Source organism: Poecilia reticulata, unplaced genomic scaffold, assembly GCF_000633615.1.
Source record: "Poecilia reticulata strain Guanapo unplaced genomic scaffold, Guppy_female_1.0+MT scaffold_196, whole genome shotgun sequence".
NCBI classification, from domain to species: domain Eukaryota; kingdom Metazoa; phylum Chordata; class Actinopteri; order Cyprinodontiformes; family Poeciliidae; genus Poecilia; species Poecilia reticulata.
Genome location: NW_007615020.1, coordinates 206,565 through 224,954, shown reverse-complemented (window position 1 = coordinate 224,954; position 18,390 = coordinate 206,565). Strand labels below are relative to the sequence as shown.

Here is an 18,390-nt window from a genome sequence, read left to right as displayed (position 1 = left end):
ACTTGATACATTTTTTGTTTTCAGAAAATGTCAGTCAAAGCAGTTTAGCGAAATGCAACCAAACTGTTTTTAACTTTATTTTTGTGATTGTATTTAAATTATATAATATGTTTTACGATTACATAGAAATGTAAAAAAAAGAATAAAATATAAAAACACCCTACGGAAAAAAAAAAAAATCACCCTACCGGAAGTATTTTCTTTTAGCACATGCGCAAATGAGCTAAGGTATAACGGAAATGCTGACCCGGAAAAACAAAATGGCAAAAAATGGGGGATCACAGGTAGGCGAAAACAAAAAGGCATTGTAATCTTAGTTATTTTGACTTTTCATGACGCTATGAAGGTAGAAAAGCTGTAAAAATATAACACCGTGAACTGAAGAGGTTGGAGGACATTTATAGCATAGAGTTTCAATGTACTACAGATCTTAAACACTTGTAAGAATAGCCTTATGCTAACAGTTTTACTTTTCACAAAGCAGCTCTTTTGTGTTTTATATTTTGAAAATGTCCTGCTTACTAATAGTTTTTATTTTTTTACATTTCTAAATAACAGTATCGACTCGTATGATTGCATTAAATGATAATTAAAAATAGTTTCTAACACCTTACAGGGACTACTATTACTATTGTCTAATGTACGAGCTCCGGTTTGTGGAGTGATTGAATATTTATTGGAGTAGACAAAGGAAATGTTGATCATAGATGTTTGTGTTGCATTTTTATGGGTCTAATGCTGTCGATAGCAGGCTACAATTATGAAATAGCCCAGAAACGACAAGCTTTGATGCAAGAAAGTAAGAGGATGGTTACAACGTTGCTGAAGAACGAAATGACCAGCAGCCATTTACTCAGTACAAACCTCTGGGACTGATGTCGACCGATTTAACTGTTTAACCGCCCTGTTGTGCTGCGGGTCAAATTGACCCATTATAAAGTTTAAAAATCTAAAAAAAAAATTCAAAGTATATTTTCTGGTTGAAACATCTGCTTGGCATAATAACCACGATGAGTATCTAAGATGAAAATGGGTCATTTTCTTGTGATGGGCTGCAAACTGCTGGGTCAGTTTGACCTTCATAAGAGAAAAAGGTGTTATGAAGACTGGACAGGAACCTTTTCTTCCCTTGGGCAAACTTAATCCGTGTTGAGTGGACACTCAGCATAAGAGGTGGTAAACGTATAAATAATATCTGCAAGGAAATCCTAAAACTTTCCACGTGATATAGTCGTTTTCAGATTTTAAGTAGATGACTAGCAGAAATAAAATGGAGGTGCCTGAACTTATCTTTGATCACGACAGGGAAATACAGAAAGAAGCTGAAGATGGTATTGAGGTCAATTCTAATTCTGATTATAAAACAAATGATGGAAACACCAGTCATATCCAAACATGATATTCATGTAAAAGAAATTGTGAACTCCAGTGGTTTTCATCTCCAAATAAACACCAAGACAACCGACAACAGAGAATATAATACAGATACTGCCAGAGCCTCGGATGGCAGCAGCTTGTGTCAAAGACATCATGTCAGTTTTTCAGCTCCTGCTGCTCAGCTTAATTAAGAAAATCATTCTTGAAATGTCTGATCTACAAGGAACGTGTGTTTTGATGAAAGGGATTTTCATTCATATTTCGGGAGTTCTCATTCTAGCAATTGGAGCAACTCAGAAATGAACATCAGAGGAGGCTTTTTCATCTGCATACTTAAACATGGCAGCAGCTAAGCTGTAACTTTGTGCTGTAACTTTGGGTGATGCATTGAACTGAACACATTTCTCTCAACTGACATGCAGTGTAAGATGTCTAAGCCATTTGATGCAGAGGTTACATGCACTCTGTATTTTTTTCATCAAATTTAATTGGAATTGATTGGTAGACATTGATGTGTGTCCTGTGCTATTTTATGTTGGGATTTTTACAAGGGTACCCATATCTTTAAAAAGCCTGACCTCTTGATTTTGACTTTGGCTAATATCTATTTTTTGTCTGAAAAATCACTAAATATCTCAGCTAAGTTGACAGTTAACAGTGAGGTGACTATTGTTAACTGTGCAGATGTGACCTGAGGGCAGGTCAGTCAGTTCTCTTTCACAGCAGAGCAAATGGAAGACAGTGGTTGATTTTCAGATCTTTACAGAGGTAGATATGATTAGTGGACAGGATCACTTTCTCACATTGTTATTGGTTGATTGCAGATTTTACAAAATTAAGGAAATGTAGGTTGATTTACCCTTGTTCCCCTGCGGTAAACAATGAATTGTGTAAATGTCATAGTACTGACTCTGCATTTATGACTACAAGGCAGGAAAAGCTGCATTATGAAGGAACTGAAAGAAAAAGTAGTTTGCCATTGCCATGCTTTCCATTGTAGCAAAAAACACCCATAATTAATCGTGACTGGATTTATGGTTTATGTCATATATATCAATCAATCTATTAATCTATCTGTCTGTCTGCGGCACAATCTTAATACAATACAAAGGAAATGATCTATTTGCCTAATGCATCAACAAGCACATCTTATAATCAAGTCTTGATTCCCCACATAAAACTTCACCAGCTAATAGCAAATACCCTGTTAGACCTTTAAACTAAGTTCTTCAAAGGAAATATGAGCAGTTATTGGTAATCTCTCAGTTATTATTTCAACATTTGCTGTAGTTCACAGACTTGGTAAAGAGTTTTTTTTTTTTTCATATAGTTCTTGCAATATTTTGGCTAGGTTGTTTCTTGACTGGACTATAGCCTCAAGCTTGGCAGATGATATCAAACTTAAGAAACCCCACTTGACTTGCTTATGACGGACTGACAACATGTTTAACTGATTATACATTTTAAAGATGAGTGCTTACATATCTAGTGAAACTTTTTAAAGCCATTAGTTGCTGATCTGCAGTTGGTGCTTCAATACTGTTGGTACTCTGTTGTTTAATACAACAGGGCATATTGTTTGGGTAGATTTATGATATACCAACTTCCCATGGCATGCTTTCTACAGAATAAAAATATTGTGTGTTATATAATTATCCATGCATTGGTTAACCATTAGCATCTATGTTCAAACTACCACTCAGACTTTATAAAAGCCTACAGCTGCTCTTTATTTAGTTAATTCAGTGCAATCAGCCAACAATTTAGTCAAACAGTGCTCTTTAAGGTAGAAATTTATAAAAAAAAAATATGAATAAAAATATGGACTTTTGCTTATTCAACCAGAATCATTGTGCTTCAAATTGTGTGCTTTTTTGAATATTCAGAATGAATGTCTGCTTCAGATTTAACACATCTCTAAGAAGTATTTACAACTTTTCCAAGAATATTACAATTTGACTAAAATTAGGGGCTGAAGGTTTATTAGTGTAAAAAGATTCTTACAAATATCTTTGATGTTGTTTCCTTCCTCTCCAGCCTGTGTTGGTGTGTACCAGTTTATGCTTTTAGGAAAATTAGTGTTAGAGATTTTTTGGTATTATCATTTTGTTATTACTTTAGTTCATATTCAGTCTAATGTTAATCAATAGTTAATCAACATTCAGTCTATAGATTATTGTGATTTTCAATTTAAAGTGTTCTCTTCCCTCTGTGTGTTTAAACTGACCTGGAGGCCCCATCTGCCTGTTTGTCTTCATGTGAAACAGTTAACTGTGTTTCCCAGACCTTGAATTATGTTTCCACAGATGCCTTCTACTCAACTGGAATACTCCCTACCTTAGAAACTGCCTGTGTGCAGTAGCATTTTGTCTCTGCTGTCTTCCTTACCTATCCTCCCTCTTTTTTACTTGATAATAAAAGACAAGCTGTAACCAAAGGTCTTCAGATGCTCAGTGAACGGCTTGGAGGAGCAGTTTGCTGAGTCTTCTCCTTTTGCAAAAGCTTGGCCATAAAATTCATATACGTCGTCTGTGGTTCTTTTATGAAGGTTCGAGAAAAATACCTATCATTTAGCTTTATAATTGCTACTTGAATCAATCTTAAAACATCTGTCTAAAAACTATTGAAGTCTTTGTATATTGTTTTCTGGGTTTGCAATGTTTGTATCTATATTTAATTTGTGAAATGTTGTTTTATGTAGTCTCTTTTCACTGTTGTAAGCTAAGTAGGTTATAACAGTGGTTTTGAGGACTATATACAGAATGTACTGACAACTATTCTCTGTTGGCAGGAGTCAACACTCTAACATAAACGTCAGCCTCTTGACAGGCGAAACAGCAGTGTGGTACTGTGCCAAAACCAGCATGAACCTTCAGCAGCCTGCCCCTCTCATTCCCCCTGTCCATCCTGATGTACAGATGAAACCCCTGCCCTTTTATGATGTGCTGGATGTTCTTATCAAGCCTTCAAGTCTAGGTCTGTAATGTTTCCCAATTTTGTTAACAGCAAAAATGAGATGAGTAACTTTTTACAAGAGTTCAGTGACATTTCAGTGAGTTCAGTGCACTTAAACATCACTATTTGATTGCAGCCTTATTTATTCAGTGAAGTCTGACAAGTAATGTTAACAAGTTTTGTTTTTTTTTTGTTCATGAAGGGCTTCTGGACCAGAACTGAATACTTTCACTTTCACTCATTGAAAGTGAAAGTATTCAGTTCTGTATGTACTTAAGTGTTTGGGGATCTTTTCCAGGATAATAATTTACAATGTGAAGACTTAAGACCACTGTTTTTATTGTTGGGGACAAAGTGTACATTAACTTTACGTTAAATGTTAGGAATGTACCAGTAATGATTAGGGTAAGTGGAAGTAGAGTTGATAAAACTTTATCTTAAGTCAATCAAGTTCTACCCTTGTGAAAAATAAATATATTAAGAATATTGAATCTTAGCATACTTGAGCATGCTTGACGCTGAAGCACGACTTCATATTTTTTAACTACAAGTGATAAAAGTCAGCTCACAAGTTTTCTGTGGGATTAAGGTCCGGCCACTCCATTACTTGAATTCTGTTTGTCTGATGATTTTGCTCGATTGCTGGTGTGTTTTTTGATCAGTGTCTTGTTGAAACAAACATTTCAAGGGTATTTTCTCTTTAGCATACGAAAACATGACTTCTTCCAGTATTCTGGTGTAGTCAGACTGATTCATGATCCCTGGTATGCATTAAGTAGGACCGACACCATGAGAAACCTCCCCAGATCATGATGCTTGGACCACCGTGCTTTATCGTCTTCAGTGTGTACTGTGGCTTGAATTCACAGTTTGCAGGACGTCTGACAAACTGACTGTATCTCTTAGAACCAAAAAGAACAATTTTACTTTCATTAATTAGTCCACAAAATATTACTCCATTTCTTTTTAGGCCAGTCGATGTGTTTTTTGGCTAATTGAATTTACTTCAGCACATGGATTTTTTCACAACGGCACTTTGCGGGGCTTCCTGCTGGTAGCTTGGCTTCTCATTGATGTCGTCTGATTGCTGCAGAACTCGCAGCCAATCACAGATCTTTGTTGATCTTCCTGGAGCTGATCATTGGCTGAACCTTTGCCATTTTGGTTATTCCCCGATCCATTCAAATAGTTGTTTTTCTTTTTTCCCCTCAACATTCTGGTTTTGGCTGCCATTTTAAAGCATTTGATACCATTTTAGCTGAACAGCCTATCATTTTCTGCAGTTCTTTATAGGTTTTCCCCTCTTTTATTATTTTTTTGATCAAAGAAAGTTCTTCTTCTTCACAGTGTCTTGAACGACTCATGGTACTCTGTTTTTCAAGGACAAATGCACATCTAGCATATGCAGCGACAGTTGCCTTGAGCCTTAAATAAGGGTCACCTGTATAACACCAATGTTTTTTCACATAATCAATGACCTCACTAATTGAACTCGGCACTGCTATTTTTTTTAACACGTTAATAGTAACGTCAGAAAATGATTGAGTTTCACAGAATCAGCAGAAAGTTCATCATGCCTGTTGGGTCTGTTGGTTTCCTAAACCTTTTAGAAACTTGTTTGTAGTGTAGATGAAGAAATTCTAACAAAAACAGTGATTTATCTTGCTAAATCACTGTGGGACTGCCATTATTTTGAACACAACTGTATGTAGATATGTATATACATACATATGTATACATTCCACTCAAGTATTGTTTTTGTTTCTGCTTCAGAAAAATATTTTGTATATATTTGTAATATATTTTTAAAATGTACATTATTATGTATTTTTATTTTGTTTTTTTTTTACAAATGCAAGCAAAGTGTATTTTAAAAAGGATTATCCAAAATATAATTTTAGTAATATATTTAATTAGAATTTAAAGTATGGTTTAGAAAACATTTTATTTTACATTTTTAATATAATCTTAAGCATAGGCAGTTGATGGCATACTAAAAATGTATTTCAGAAAAATGTATATTCATATTTAAGATATACTTCTTATTTTTTCACAAGGGTAATATAGTTAGAAATGCAGTTGTGCCAGCATGTGTTTTGTCAAGGTACAGTAAATAGCTTTTTTGACAACAGCAATATTTTTTAGGAGCAAGTACTGCACAGAGGTACCATCAAGAAAAGTATTTTATTTTTGCTTTAACACCACAGCAAGTTCGAGAAGTATGCATATCCAGGTATGGACAGTTTTTTAAAGTTTCTTCACCTGTTGAAGAAATCATATATATTAAAATGAGTGGTTTGTTATGTTTTACAGAGACTTCCTGCCAGGTGGCAGAAGGGACTATATGGTTCAAATTCAACTAAGGTGAGAGCTTAGTTGAATTTTAGTTGAATTATACGAGTCATTAATTCATATTAATTATTGTCATTTAATACGAAATAACAAAAGCGATTAGCAACTTTTAAATAAATTTGGTAGCTAAAGATAATGTAAAGGTTAATATTGGTATTTTAGCTACTCTTCATAAATCCAACAAAAACTGTTGTCAGTTGGTTTTTAAAGTTAAAATCCTCCAAAAATAAAGTAATGAATGAAGCTGTCCAAAAAGTAATGAAGGGAACAACAATGCCCCTTTTCACAACATGGTTTTCTAATAAGACTGTAAAGAAGGTCCCGTCATTCAGACACCTTTAGTTTGTCAGTGATTCAGCAGGTTGTATTCCATATTAACGCATGCTACACACAAGGTTGTACGATGTATATAGTTTTCAATAAAAATTTAATTCTAATATTTACATTGAGGCAGCTTGGATTATGAAGTATTCCCCTCACTTGGCAAAACTAATAAAATAAAACCAGCATGCAACACATTGCCTGTTGGTGCAATGTGCTTTAATGCATTAATTGCACTATTGTGTACATACTCAAGTTCAAGCACATTGGTCCCGTCCTGCTCTGCAAGTCGATACTGTCTGCATGCATTGCAATATGACAGCAACTTGTTGTAAAACGTCAGGGATTTATAACCCCTTTCAAGTTGCCAAGTAATCAGTATCCAAGTTCACATTATTTACTGAATGTGTTTACACCTACTTTGCTGACTTCAAAGGTAAAAACTTTAGGGAAATGTTTTACGATCCAAGAATATGACATTTTATTATTTGTAATTTCTAAAGTACAATTTGTGCATTAACACTCAAAATTTCAAAGATATTTAACTTTTAGTTTTCGTGCAAAACAGATCATCTAAAAGACAGTGTGGCATTTAAATTGATCAACTGTGTATCTCTCTGACAAATTTACATACAGTAAGACGAGAACAGTCTTCATATATTTTCATAGAAATCATCTGGATTTCCTTAGATTGAAAACTATTTGACAAATTGGCATAGTAGTTGAGCTTCATTGCACATTATTTTAGCTAAGGTTTAATTTAAATATGTGTAGTTACAATTTAATCTACTCGACTACATTAATATGCTTGAAAGTCTGCATATAAATTTAATCTGATTACAATGCACCATTATGGCTTTTATTGAGACTTAGCACTATATAAGCAAAATAAATAAAATTATATTGTCACTTCTTGCCTGCAAACTGTTTTGACACAGCCTAGCATAATATCAAGATGTGTCTTAAGAAAATTTTAAATGTTTTTTTTAACTTTCAGGTTCTGCTTGGCAGAGACAAGTTGTCCACAAGATGATAATTTCCCCAACAGTCTTTGCATAAAAGTCAATGGCAAGCTCTTTCCTTTGCCTGTAAGTGCCATTTTTCCTTTAGAACAGTAAAATGTAAACCTTCCACTAAAGTATTTAATGGAGGAAGACACTAAATTTTCTATTCTTTAGGGATTTGCACCACCACCAAAAAATGGAGTTGAACAGAAGAGAACAGGAAGACCTCTTAACATTACCTCCCTTGTCAGACTTTCTTCTGCTGTGCCAAACCAGATTTCAGTGACATGGACCCAAGAAATGGGAAAGGTGAGGTTTACAATATCTTATTGAATTTAAGCAAGCTATTTAAATCAGTGGCCTCAAACTAGGGATGCACCGATCCACTTTTTTCACTTCCAATACAAATATCTGAGGTTTAGTATCCGCCAGTACCAATCCAATACAGATAAACAGTGCTGAATTGACCTAGAACATTTTAAATTATTATTTGTTCAAACGTTTCAAAACACAGAAGCAAAAATTCTCTTTTGCACCATGAAATATAAAAATTATTCAACCATTTCTATCAATTGTATCTGTTATTGTTATTCCTGATTAAATAATTTTAAATTAATTAAAAATAACAATAGAAGTTGATGAGTGAGCAGAGCAATATATGCAAACTGAGTCAAACAACAAAGAACAGCTTCAGTCCTACTGTTCATTGCATAGAACTGTTCAAAATAATCAAATTGCCACATCATGTCACATCACTCTCACCAGATTTGACTTGTCTTCATCTAGTTAGAAATATATATTTTTAGAAGTTTAGAAGCATCTGTCTTGATAGCTTTTTTCACAGAGTCGTCTGTGAACTCTGAGCTCTCGCGACATTAAACAATGCCTAAATGCTGGAGGGTTTCTCAGCTTTAGATTCTCTCTGATAAGCAAAAAAATATAATAACTACAACATGTTAGACAATGTTTTCTTTCAGCCCGAAGAAAGCCAGACATGAATAATTATTTTACTTTAGGTGCAACAGATGTACTTCATCAGCAGGGCCCTCCACTGCTTTCTGCCATGTCACTGTCGTATTGCACAGTAACAGTGACAAGAGTGAGCACAGCTGCAGGAGTGCAGCCCCAGGCAGACCTAGATCTACCGGTGGCATGCGATGTGTTGTAATAGTGTTCTAAAAACAATAAAAACTCTGCAACTCACCCCAAGAAACTGAAAAATATTCAATTTTTCATGAATCCCTCTGGTCATGCAAGTCATTCTGTCCTAGTTTTCTTTCCACTGGCATCTTTTAAAGTGGATGTTGTAATCGCCGAAGTATGTGTTTTTCTAACATGCAGATTTGTTGGAGACAGGGGCGCAGTAAAGGGGTGAAAAGTGATGACAATTCTAGGGGCCCTGACCAGCAGGGGGCCTTCCACAATTCAATTATTTATATTTTGTTCATAGAAATAAAATTTAAAAAAAATCAGGGTCCTGTCAAATGCAAAATTAATCATTGTATTTTCAAAGATTGTTTTTAGCAGTAAAAGTTTAATGTTACCCCTCCCAGACCAAAAAACACACGTCCGTTTTTGCCCTGAACCCCCCTGGATCTGCATGAAATGGTTTGTTCCTGCTTGGAGCTTCACGGTGACATATGCAGCTGCAGTCAGTAAAAGCTGCAGCTGAATACAGCTGTCACGAAACGACTGTGGCAGTTACTATGCTGCTAAGAAAAGTTATAAAATCATGTTTTCAAAAACAAAATAGAGATAGGGAAAAAGACAAAAAGGCAAGAGTGTTAATTTATAACCCAGTTTTTCTCCGAGAGGTGGATAGACTGTGAGATTATCAGCCGTCTAGCATAATTAGCGTAGCTACAGACTACTGTTTGCCTCCATTTCACTAACATTTAATGGATTAAGGAAAAAAAATTACCAACATATTCATATATTTAACTTGTCTCTGTGCCTTTTACCACTTAACAACAGATGAGTCAGTCCGCAGCAGCTCTAAAACACGTCCCTCCTGACCCGTCCTGAGTGAAATTAAAGCTGCAGTATGCAGCGTTTATATAAATATTTTTTTCACATTTTTTTTAAAACTGTCATTATGTTGTGACAGTATGATATGAGAGTTAATCAGTGAAAAATCTATGTCCTCTGCTTTCTCGCAGTGCTAGAAACAACCAGTCAGCGGCAGGAGAGTTTTAGTGCTGTCAATCACAATCTGTGCTGCTCATCCTTCCTCCCCCTCGATTTGTGCCGTGCTGCAGTTAGCATAGCACAGAGCTGTGCAGATTGAAACTGTGTATGCTCAGATAGCTACCAATGATGGCAGATTTCTTGTAATGATAAGTTGTTTCTCCACCATTAGCACGTTTAGCAGTGAGTGAATGAGGATAATTGACAGCGCTAACAGCATCCTGCCAGTTCCGATTGGTTGTTTTGGTCAGAACGGTGCATTACTTTAGCCAGTAATAGTAATTCAGGAAGGAGATGGAGGAGATTAATGGTTTTCACAGATAATCTGTCTCATAACTGCTAACTGCTACGACATTGTGACAGCTTTAACAAATCTGGAGAAAACATATTTTTTATTAAAGTTATGTACTGTAGGTTAAATAAAATGCAACTACATAGCATTTTTTAGAAGTCTGGATTGCTTTATGTGTAGGTTCACGTTGCTTTTGACTGTTGCTCATGGGGAGAGACATTTCAGTATCTAAAACTAATAGAAAAAAAAGCAACCTACTTGCATACTGGATGTGGACTGTTGGATGTAAAATTCATGAGCAGTAAATATTGTGCTAATTGAACCAAAGACAGCAAGGCAGATGGAAGCCTTTAAAATTGTGATGCTTTTTATGGGTCAAATAAACTCAACAAATTGTAATGGCAGCTGCGCCAGTGGGGGGGCCCAAACTAATTTTTTGTCAGGTGGCCCAAGATTCCTGGCAGCGGCCCTGGTTGGAGATACTAATGAGCCATGTGCTTACTTCATACTTGCAACTTATTGTCCACAGACAGGACGTATGTTTCAGTTAGCCTCACTCATTGACACACAAGTCAAGCGTCTGGTTTTTCATAGTTTGGAAGAAGTGGCCCCTGAAGTTAACCTCTGACAGAAGCTTTGGGAGTCCTCCCAAGCTACCAGCAAGTAGTGCAATGATCAGGTGCATGCTTTTCTGTGCATCTTAGGGGACTACAGAGTTCAGCGATAACTCTGTGGAGCATCTAGGAATACGTTGTTTTTGTTGAGTTAGCTGAGTGAATCGCAAGCCTTGGATAACTGTGTCAGATACCAGTAACTCCAGCACCCCACCTCCAAATGTGCAGCCATAGACGAGTGACACATCGACACTGCTAAGGTAAGCAGTATGCAGGAATTTATGTCTGGTTTGCATTACACTTTATAGTTGCCTACATACAGTTAAAACCAGATATTTACCTACACTGCATAAGACATTTGCATTTTTTTCTCACTTTCTGATATTAAATCTGACCAAACGTCTCTTCTTCTAGCTTAGTTAGAATTACCAAGAATAATTTCTATTTGCTATTTGCTATCTATTTGGGACTGTTGCTGGGCAACAAAGACTTTCAACTCCCTCCAAAGGTTTTTTTATGGGGCTGAGATCTGGACACTGGTTGGGCCACTCCAGGACCTTGAAATGCTTCTTATGAAGCCACTCCTTTGTTGCCCTGGTGGTGTGCTTAGGATCATTGTCAAGCTAAAAGACCCAGCCACGTTTCACCTTCAATGTTCTTGCTGATGGAAAGAGGTTTGCMCTCAAACTCTCACAATACATTGCCTCATTCATTATTTCATGTACAAGGATCAGTTGTCCTGTTCCTTTTGCAGAAACAGCCCCAAAGCATGACACTGCCGCCCCCATGCTTCACAGTAGGTATAGTATCCTTTGGATGCAAAGTCGAGGTCTACCTATGATGTCAGTTATAGGCTTCTCTATTTTTTTTAAGTGCAAGAACTTGCACAATTGATGACTGACTAAATACTTTTTTCCTCATTGTACCAACTTCTTCATAGGACTGAGAACAGGGCTTTGTGCTGGCTACTCCAAAACACTAACTTTGTTGTTGAGAAAATTCAAAAGTTTACATTTTGAATTTTGCATAGTAACATATGATGCACAAAAATGTCTTGAATATGTTCTCATCCAGTTTTCTTGCATTTAGCCAAAAGAAATAACGTAATTCTAACAAACCTAAAACAAGACAAGTGTGGTCATATTTAACTTCAGACACTGGGAAAAAATGTGCATGTCTTTTTATTCAGTATATGTAAATATCTGGTTTCAACTGCACAGTCATGGAAGACATGGAACATGCCTTGATATCAAGTCTATAATTAATGTTATGAGCTGTTTCTGTTATTGTAGTAGTTGTACCAGAAATTAAAATGAAGAAGAAACWTGAACGAAACAAGGGTGGTATGTGTTTCTGTGATTGTTTATCTGTATATGTTAAATACTTACAGGGTATGTATTTATTTTCATTTGTTCTTTTAATTTGCACATAGCTATTCCAGTTAGTTATAATTGTGTGTCTGTCAATGATAAGCATGTATGTTTGCACATAGAGTAATATGGCTGTGTTAATTTAAGTAATTCTCTGTGTGTTTATAACATATCCACATTGGTATGTCTGTTTTTGATCTACATATTTCTGCTGTGACATTTGATTACTCTTCCCCAGGGATCAGAAGAAGGGGACACATGTTTGACATGATGGTGGATGATGAAGAGAAGTTCCGTTGTTAATATGAGTGACACCAGAACTTCTGGGTGGATCTCTTTCAGGAGGAAGCAGCCACCTGGGCTGGCATCATCAGAGAGATGGCAGACCTCCACAGAGAAGAGTTCAGGAAAACATCAGGATAAAAATAAATGCTGTTGTGCTCTCAAACATGGTGATCTCTTTTCTTATACCCACCTCACACATTGTACATAGGTTGTATGTTGTAGTGTGCATGGTGTGGCATTTATAAAATCCTCTACTACGATTTTATTTTACTTTTTATGTCTTAACTTTTTTTTGCCATTTTCCACATTTGTTTCCATATAAAGTGCACATAAACAATTCGGCTATTCCTCTATTATACCTTTTGTCCCATCCAGTTTCTCAAGTTCTTTCTCTGTTTTTCGTCGCTGTCTTTTATTTTGAATAGTACCTATTTTGTCCATTTTCCTTCCATTTGTGTTTGCTGTAGTCTCAGACAATATGTCAATTTTTGCATGGTGTAGATTTCTTCTATTATACCAATCCGTTGTTCATGACAATGGATTAGGTCTGCATCCTATGTTCCACAATTCCTCCACCATGCCATCTCTGTGCCCTTATACTAATTCTTGACTGTAGGCGTAATAAAATATCGTATCAGATTTTTCCAGGTGAACTCTCTCCATATGAGCAAATTGGATGTCTGATGCGTTTTCCACATATGTAACCAATCCTCATCTGTAATTGTCACGTTAAGCTCTGATTCCCATTTTTCATTTATATACTTAGTTGAGTGCTTACTCGTTAATTTTTTATATAAAGTACATATGATTTAGTTTTTATTCCGTAGAATGAATTTATCACAGTCGGAATCACAGTATTCACCTCCACAGTGGGATCCCACCTGATATCTGTCCTATAATAGTCTCTCAGTTGTAGGTATCTGCAAAATTTGTGTTTATCTATATTATACTTGTCTTTCTTTTTTTTTTTTTTTTGAAAACTCACCGGCTCCCCGTCTTTCTATAGTATTTAACATATACAGATAAACAATCACAGAAACACATACCACCCTTGTTTCGTTCATGTTTCTTCTTCATTTTAATTTCTGGTACAACTACTACAATAACAGAAACAGCTCATAACATTAATTATAGACTTGATATCAAGGCATGTTCCATGTCATGTCATGAAAGCGTCTCCTCCAACCCGCCCCGCTAGATTCACAGCTGTATCTACGGCAGAGCGATGGATCTCGTCAAGCCTCCGGTCGGGTTTTGCTCTGATTCTGGCCAGTTTTTTTCCAGCAGGCATTCAAAGTTTCAGTTTTCATCTCCTGAATGGCCAGTCTGTATTACGTATATCTAAATACACAGGTAGAGAAGAACCGCAGAGACTATTTAGCCAATCAGGACACAGAACACAATGCACTGTGAAAAAAACTGCACAAAAACATCCGCAAAGGTGAACCGCGTTAAAGCGAGGGATCACTGTAACTCATTTTGTTTTATTTTGATAATGTGGGGGGCTGGTTTATTGATCAAATAATGGGTAAAACTTTGATCATATCAACTGATTTAATATTTAGAAATGAGGTCATCAAACTGACAAAAATAGAAATGTATGTGGAAAGTCTCGTATTTTATAAAATAACTAAAGAGCTAAGAACATTTATACATAAATCTTACCTTTGTTTTCTTCCAAGAGACAGTGATACAATACATATTTTTGTGTTTTTGTGGACTTTTTGTTGTCTCTGTTTTCATGCGGGGGAATTTTCACATACTTAACCGAGGAGGTCCAGCATCGCCTCCCTGCCAATACCTCTTGTCACACCGGAAAAATATAAAAAGAGCAAATGGAAATAAAAGAAATTCTTAGGGACAGAAGGAATAAATAAATTAAAGAGACATGAATGCATCTATAAGTCAAAGGAAAAACCAAAATATATATTTTTAAAAACAGTAAAAATTTAAAATACTTGCCTAAAAATATAATTTTTTGGGATTTAGATGGAAAAATAAAAACAATGTCACTTAAATTATACAACAAGGTGAAGCTGTTTTAAATTGTGTATTTTAAGTGTATTGATTTATTTATTGGGCAATTTATTCAATTTAGTTAAAATCAAACTTTATCCCCAGAGGAGCACATTGAACATACACAATAATATAAAATAAGTAAAACAGAGAGCATTAGCAAGGAGCATAAGTGCATTGAGGAAGGTAAGTTCTTTTGTGCAACTGAAGCCCTGTTGAAAGGTGCACAGTATGCTTTTATATGCATGTGGGGTGGGCATGTAAGGTATGAATGCATATATGTTGGGAGGGGAGATGTTTATGTGTATATATGAATATATTTCTACTTTTGTTTTTGTCAATGTCAGTACTTCATTCTTTATACTCCTAGTATTCTACGAACATTTTCAAAATAACACAATTCCTGAGCAGGAGCACCTAGTTTACATACTTTAGATCAACATTAGATTCTTTTTCTTCTTTTGCTCTTTCCTTTGGTTTGTTTTGTTTGTATTTCCTTTTAACTCCTGCAAAGCTCTTTGAATTATCTTGTTGAAGAAAATGTGCTATATAAATAAAAATGACCTTTACCTTTAAAGTTACTCCTTCAACAGGACATTAAAGAATAATATGTTTGGTTGTTTTTTATTTTTTAGACTTATTCTCTCTCTGTGTACCTTGTGAGGCAACTGACATCACCATTGCTCCTGCAGAGACTGAGGATGAAGGGAATCAGAAGCCCAGACCACTCCAGGGCCCTAAGTAAAAATTTTAATTGTTGCATTAGTTTCGTAAGATATACTATGCTTTTTTTTTTTTTTTGGTGAAGATGGTTTTAGTCATTGGTTTTCAATCCTGGCCCCCCAGGACCTTCTGTCCTGTTTTTCTAGGTTTTTGCTTGCCTGCTAAAGGCCCCTTGCTTCATACAGAGAATCTGGCTGAGGAGCTATTGAGAAACTATTGGATGCTGGAGGTGTGGACTCTGTTGAGCTCTAAAATTTTACCCAGAATGTGTCTGCACTGTAAACAACCAAACAACAAAAAGATAATTTCCAAGCTGAAAAAGATGGCCGTTTAATATGAATTCAGTATTTGGAGGCATGAATGATTTTATTCACTTGCTACTTTGGTATTGGTTTCCCATTACCAAACTAGAGGGAAAGTGCAATTCTTAATCGGCATAGAAAACTGACGTCTTCATTCATAGCTTTTCCTTCTGTTCTATGGTTGGCCGGGTTGAAATTCTACCGGAGAAATTGGTAGAATTTCCAGTAAATTCTGCTGGAGAAATTCCCAAACAGGTTTTCTCTCCACGGTAGAAAGATCAGAGGGAGAAAAGAATCGAGTGGGAAGGCATTGGCCAGGCTAAGTGTTATCCTGTTGAGACATACCTAACTTAAATGGAAGGACAATTAACATGCATTTGCTGCACTTAGGGCATTCTGAAAGGGTAATATAATCATTTGCATGAGGTATGCTGGAGCAGAGACACGTCTTTTTTTTTTTTTTTAAGGTTTTATTGGCTCTAGAGGCCTTTATTTGAAAGTGGTCAGACAGAAAGTGGGCAATGAGAGAGGGGAGGACATGCGGCACAGGTCACCAGGCCAGGACTTGAACCTGCGACAGCCGTGTGGAGGACTAAGGCCTCGTCACGTGGGTTGTGCTCTACCCCTGTGCCACCACAGCACCCCAAGAATAGACGCATCTAAATATGAAGGACACTATTTTGAGTGAATTTAGATTTCTTTCCGAGACCAAAGTCTGTATACAACTGCACAGCTTTTGAAACCCTTAACGTTACAGTGCCTTGTCAAAGTATTTGGCCCCCTTGAACTTTTCAACCTATTGCTGCTTTTCAGGCTTCAAACATCCATCTATCCATCCATTTTCTGTACACCCTTGTTCCTTAGTGGGGTCGGGAGAGGCGCTGGTGCCTCTCCAACTAACGTTCCAGGCGAGAGGCGGGGTCACCCTGGACAGGTCGCCAGTCTGTCACAGGCTTCAAACAAAGATCTAAAATGCTTATCATTTTGTGAAGAATCAACAAGTGGGACACAATCGTGAGGTGGAACGAAATTTATTGGATATTTTAAACTTTTTTAACAAATAAAAACCAGCAAAGCGGGGCGTGTAATATTATTCGGCCCCCTTACTGTCAGTGCAGCAAACTCACGAAAGAAGTTCAGTGAGGATCTCTGAATGATCCAACGTTGTCCTAAATGACTAATGAATGTAAATAGAATCTACCTGTGTGTATCCAAGTCCCCGTATAAATGCAACCCTGAGACTGCTCCATGATAGTCTCAGGGTTGTATTTAAAGTGCAGAGAGCATCATGAAGACCAAGGAACACACCAGCCAGGTCTCAGATACTGTTGTGGAGAAGTTTAAAGCCAGATTTGGATAAAAAAAGATTTCCCAAGCTTTAAACATCTCAAGGAGCACTGAGCAAGTGATCGTATTGAGATGGGAGGAGACCACTGCAAATCTATCAAGACCCGGCCGTCCCTCTAAACCAGGGGTCCCCAAACTTTTTCCTTTGAGGGCCAAGTAACTTTTCCCTTCCCTGGTGGGGGCCGGAGTCAGTTTGTAACAGAAAAAGTGTGACGATTGCAGGAGTGCCTAAATGTAAAAATTTCTTGTTTTCCAGAAAACACAACCAAATAACCCTCTCTGGGTTCTTCACAGAAAAAATCCAGGAAATAACACTATGAAATAAATACTGTATTTTCCGGACTATAAGCCGCAGATATCTCTGCTTCTCCAGGTTTTCCACAGCGATGCAGCAGCAGCAGAGGGGGGCGGACACCCAACATTTGAGTCATAACAGGTCAATTGAATATCACATTTATTAGGGTTGAAAAAGAAAAATTTGCCAAGTTTAGATTTAATCGAACTGATTATGGTAGAATTCCGAACGGCAACTGTAACAGTAAAAGTGCTGATCCTTTGTGTCAGCACTTTTACTGACACGCCCATTTTCATTTAGCATGTGTTAAATGGAAATGGACACTTTCTTCTTCTTCTTCTTTAGATTTCAATGGCAGCTTGCATTGTTGCACTACTGCCATTTATTGAATCCTAATGTCTATACCTCAAATTCTCACAATGATCCCAGTATAAAAAAAACAAAAAAAATCTTCTTTTTCCCCTCAATGCTATTTAACTGATCAACAACATTCTCAAATTTCAATTCCCTATTAAAACCTAATTCCGTTTTAATGGGCGCTTTCTTCTTTTATTTCCAATTTTGACTTCCAATGATTGACTTCCAATGAGCTCTGGTCAGGTGAAACCAAAATCAAACTTTTTAGCCGCAATGCAAAACAATACGTTTGGTGTAAAAGCAACACAGCTCATCACCCTGAACACTCCATCCCCACTGTCAAACATGGTGGTGGCAGCATCATGGATTGGGCCTGCTTTTCTTCAGCAGGGACAGGGAAGATGGACGGAGCCAAATACAGGACCATTCTGGAAGAAAACCTGTTGGAGTCTGCAAAAGACCTGAGACTGGGATGGAGATTTATCTTCCAACAAGACAATGATCCCAAATATAAAGCAAAATCTACAACAGAATGGTTCACAAATAAACGTATCTAGGTGTTAGAATGGCCAAGTCAAAGTCCAGACCTGAAT

General features: G+C 36.6%; 1 protein-coding gene across 2 annotated transcripts in view; it reads left to right on the top strand.

Annotated features, from left to right (window-relative positions):
• Nucleotides 1-223: 223 nt before the first annotated feature.
• pias2 (protein inhibitor of activated STAT, 2) overlaps nt 224-18,390 on the top strand; it is a 63,970-nt gene continuing 45,803 nt past the window's right edge. For both annotated transcript variants that reach the window (XM_008402246.2, XM_008402247.2), the window contains exons 1-7: nt 224-284; nt 4,169-4,353; nt 6,478-6,565; nt 6,646-6,696; nt 8,003-8,093; nt 8,184-8,318; nt 15,409-15,514. In XM_008402246.2, the coding sequence (XP_008400468.1) occupies nt 271-284; nt 4,169-4,353; nt 6,478-6,565; nt 6,646-6,696; nt 8,003-8,093; nt 8,184-8,318; nt 15,409-15,514 (670 nt within the window). In that variant the 5' untranslated portion in view covers nt 224-270. The remainder of the gene's footprint in view (nt 285-4,168; nt 4,354-6,477; nt 6,566-6,645; nt 6,697-8,002; nt 8,094-8,183; nt 8,319-15,408; nt 15,515-18,390) is intronic.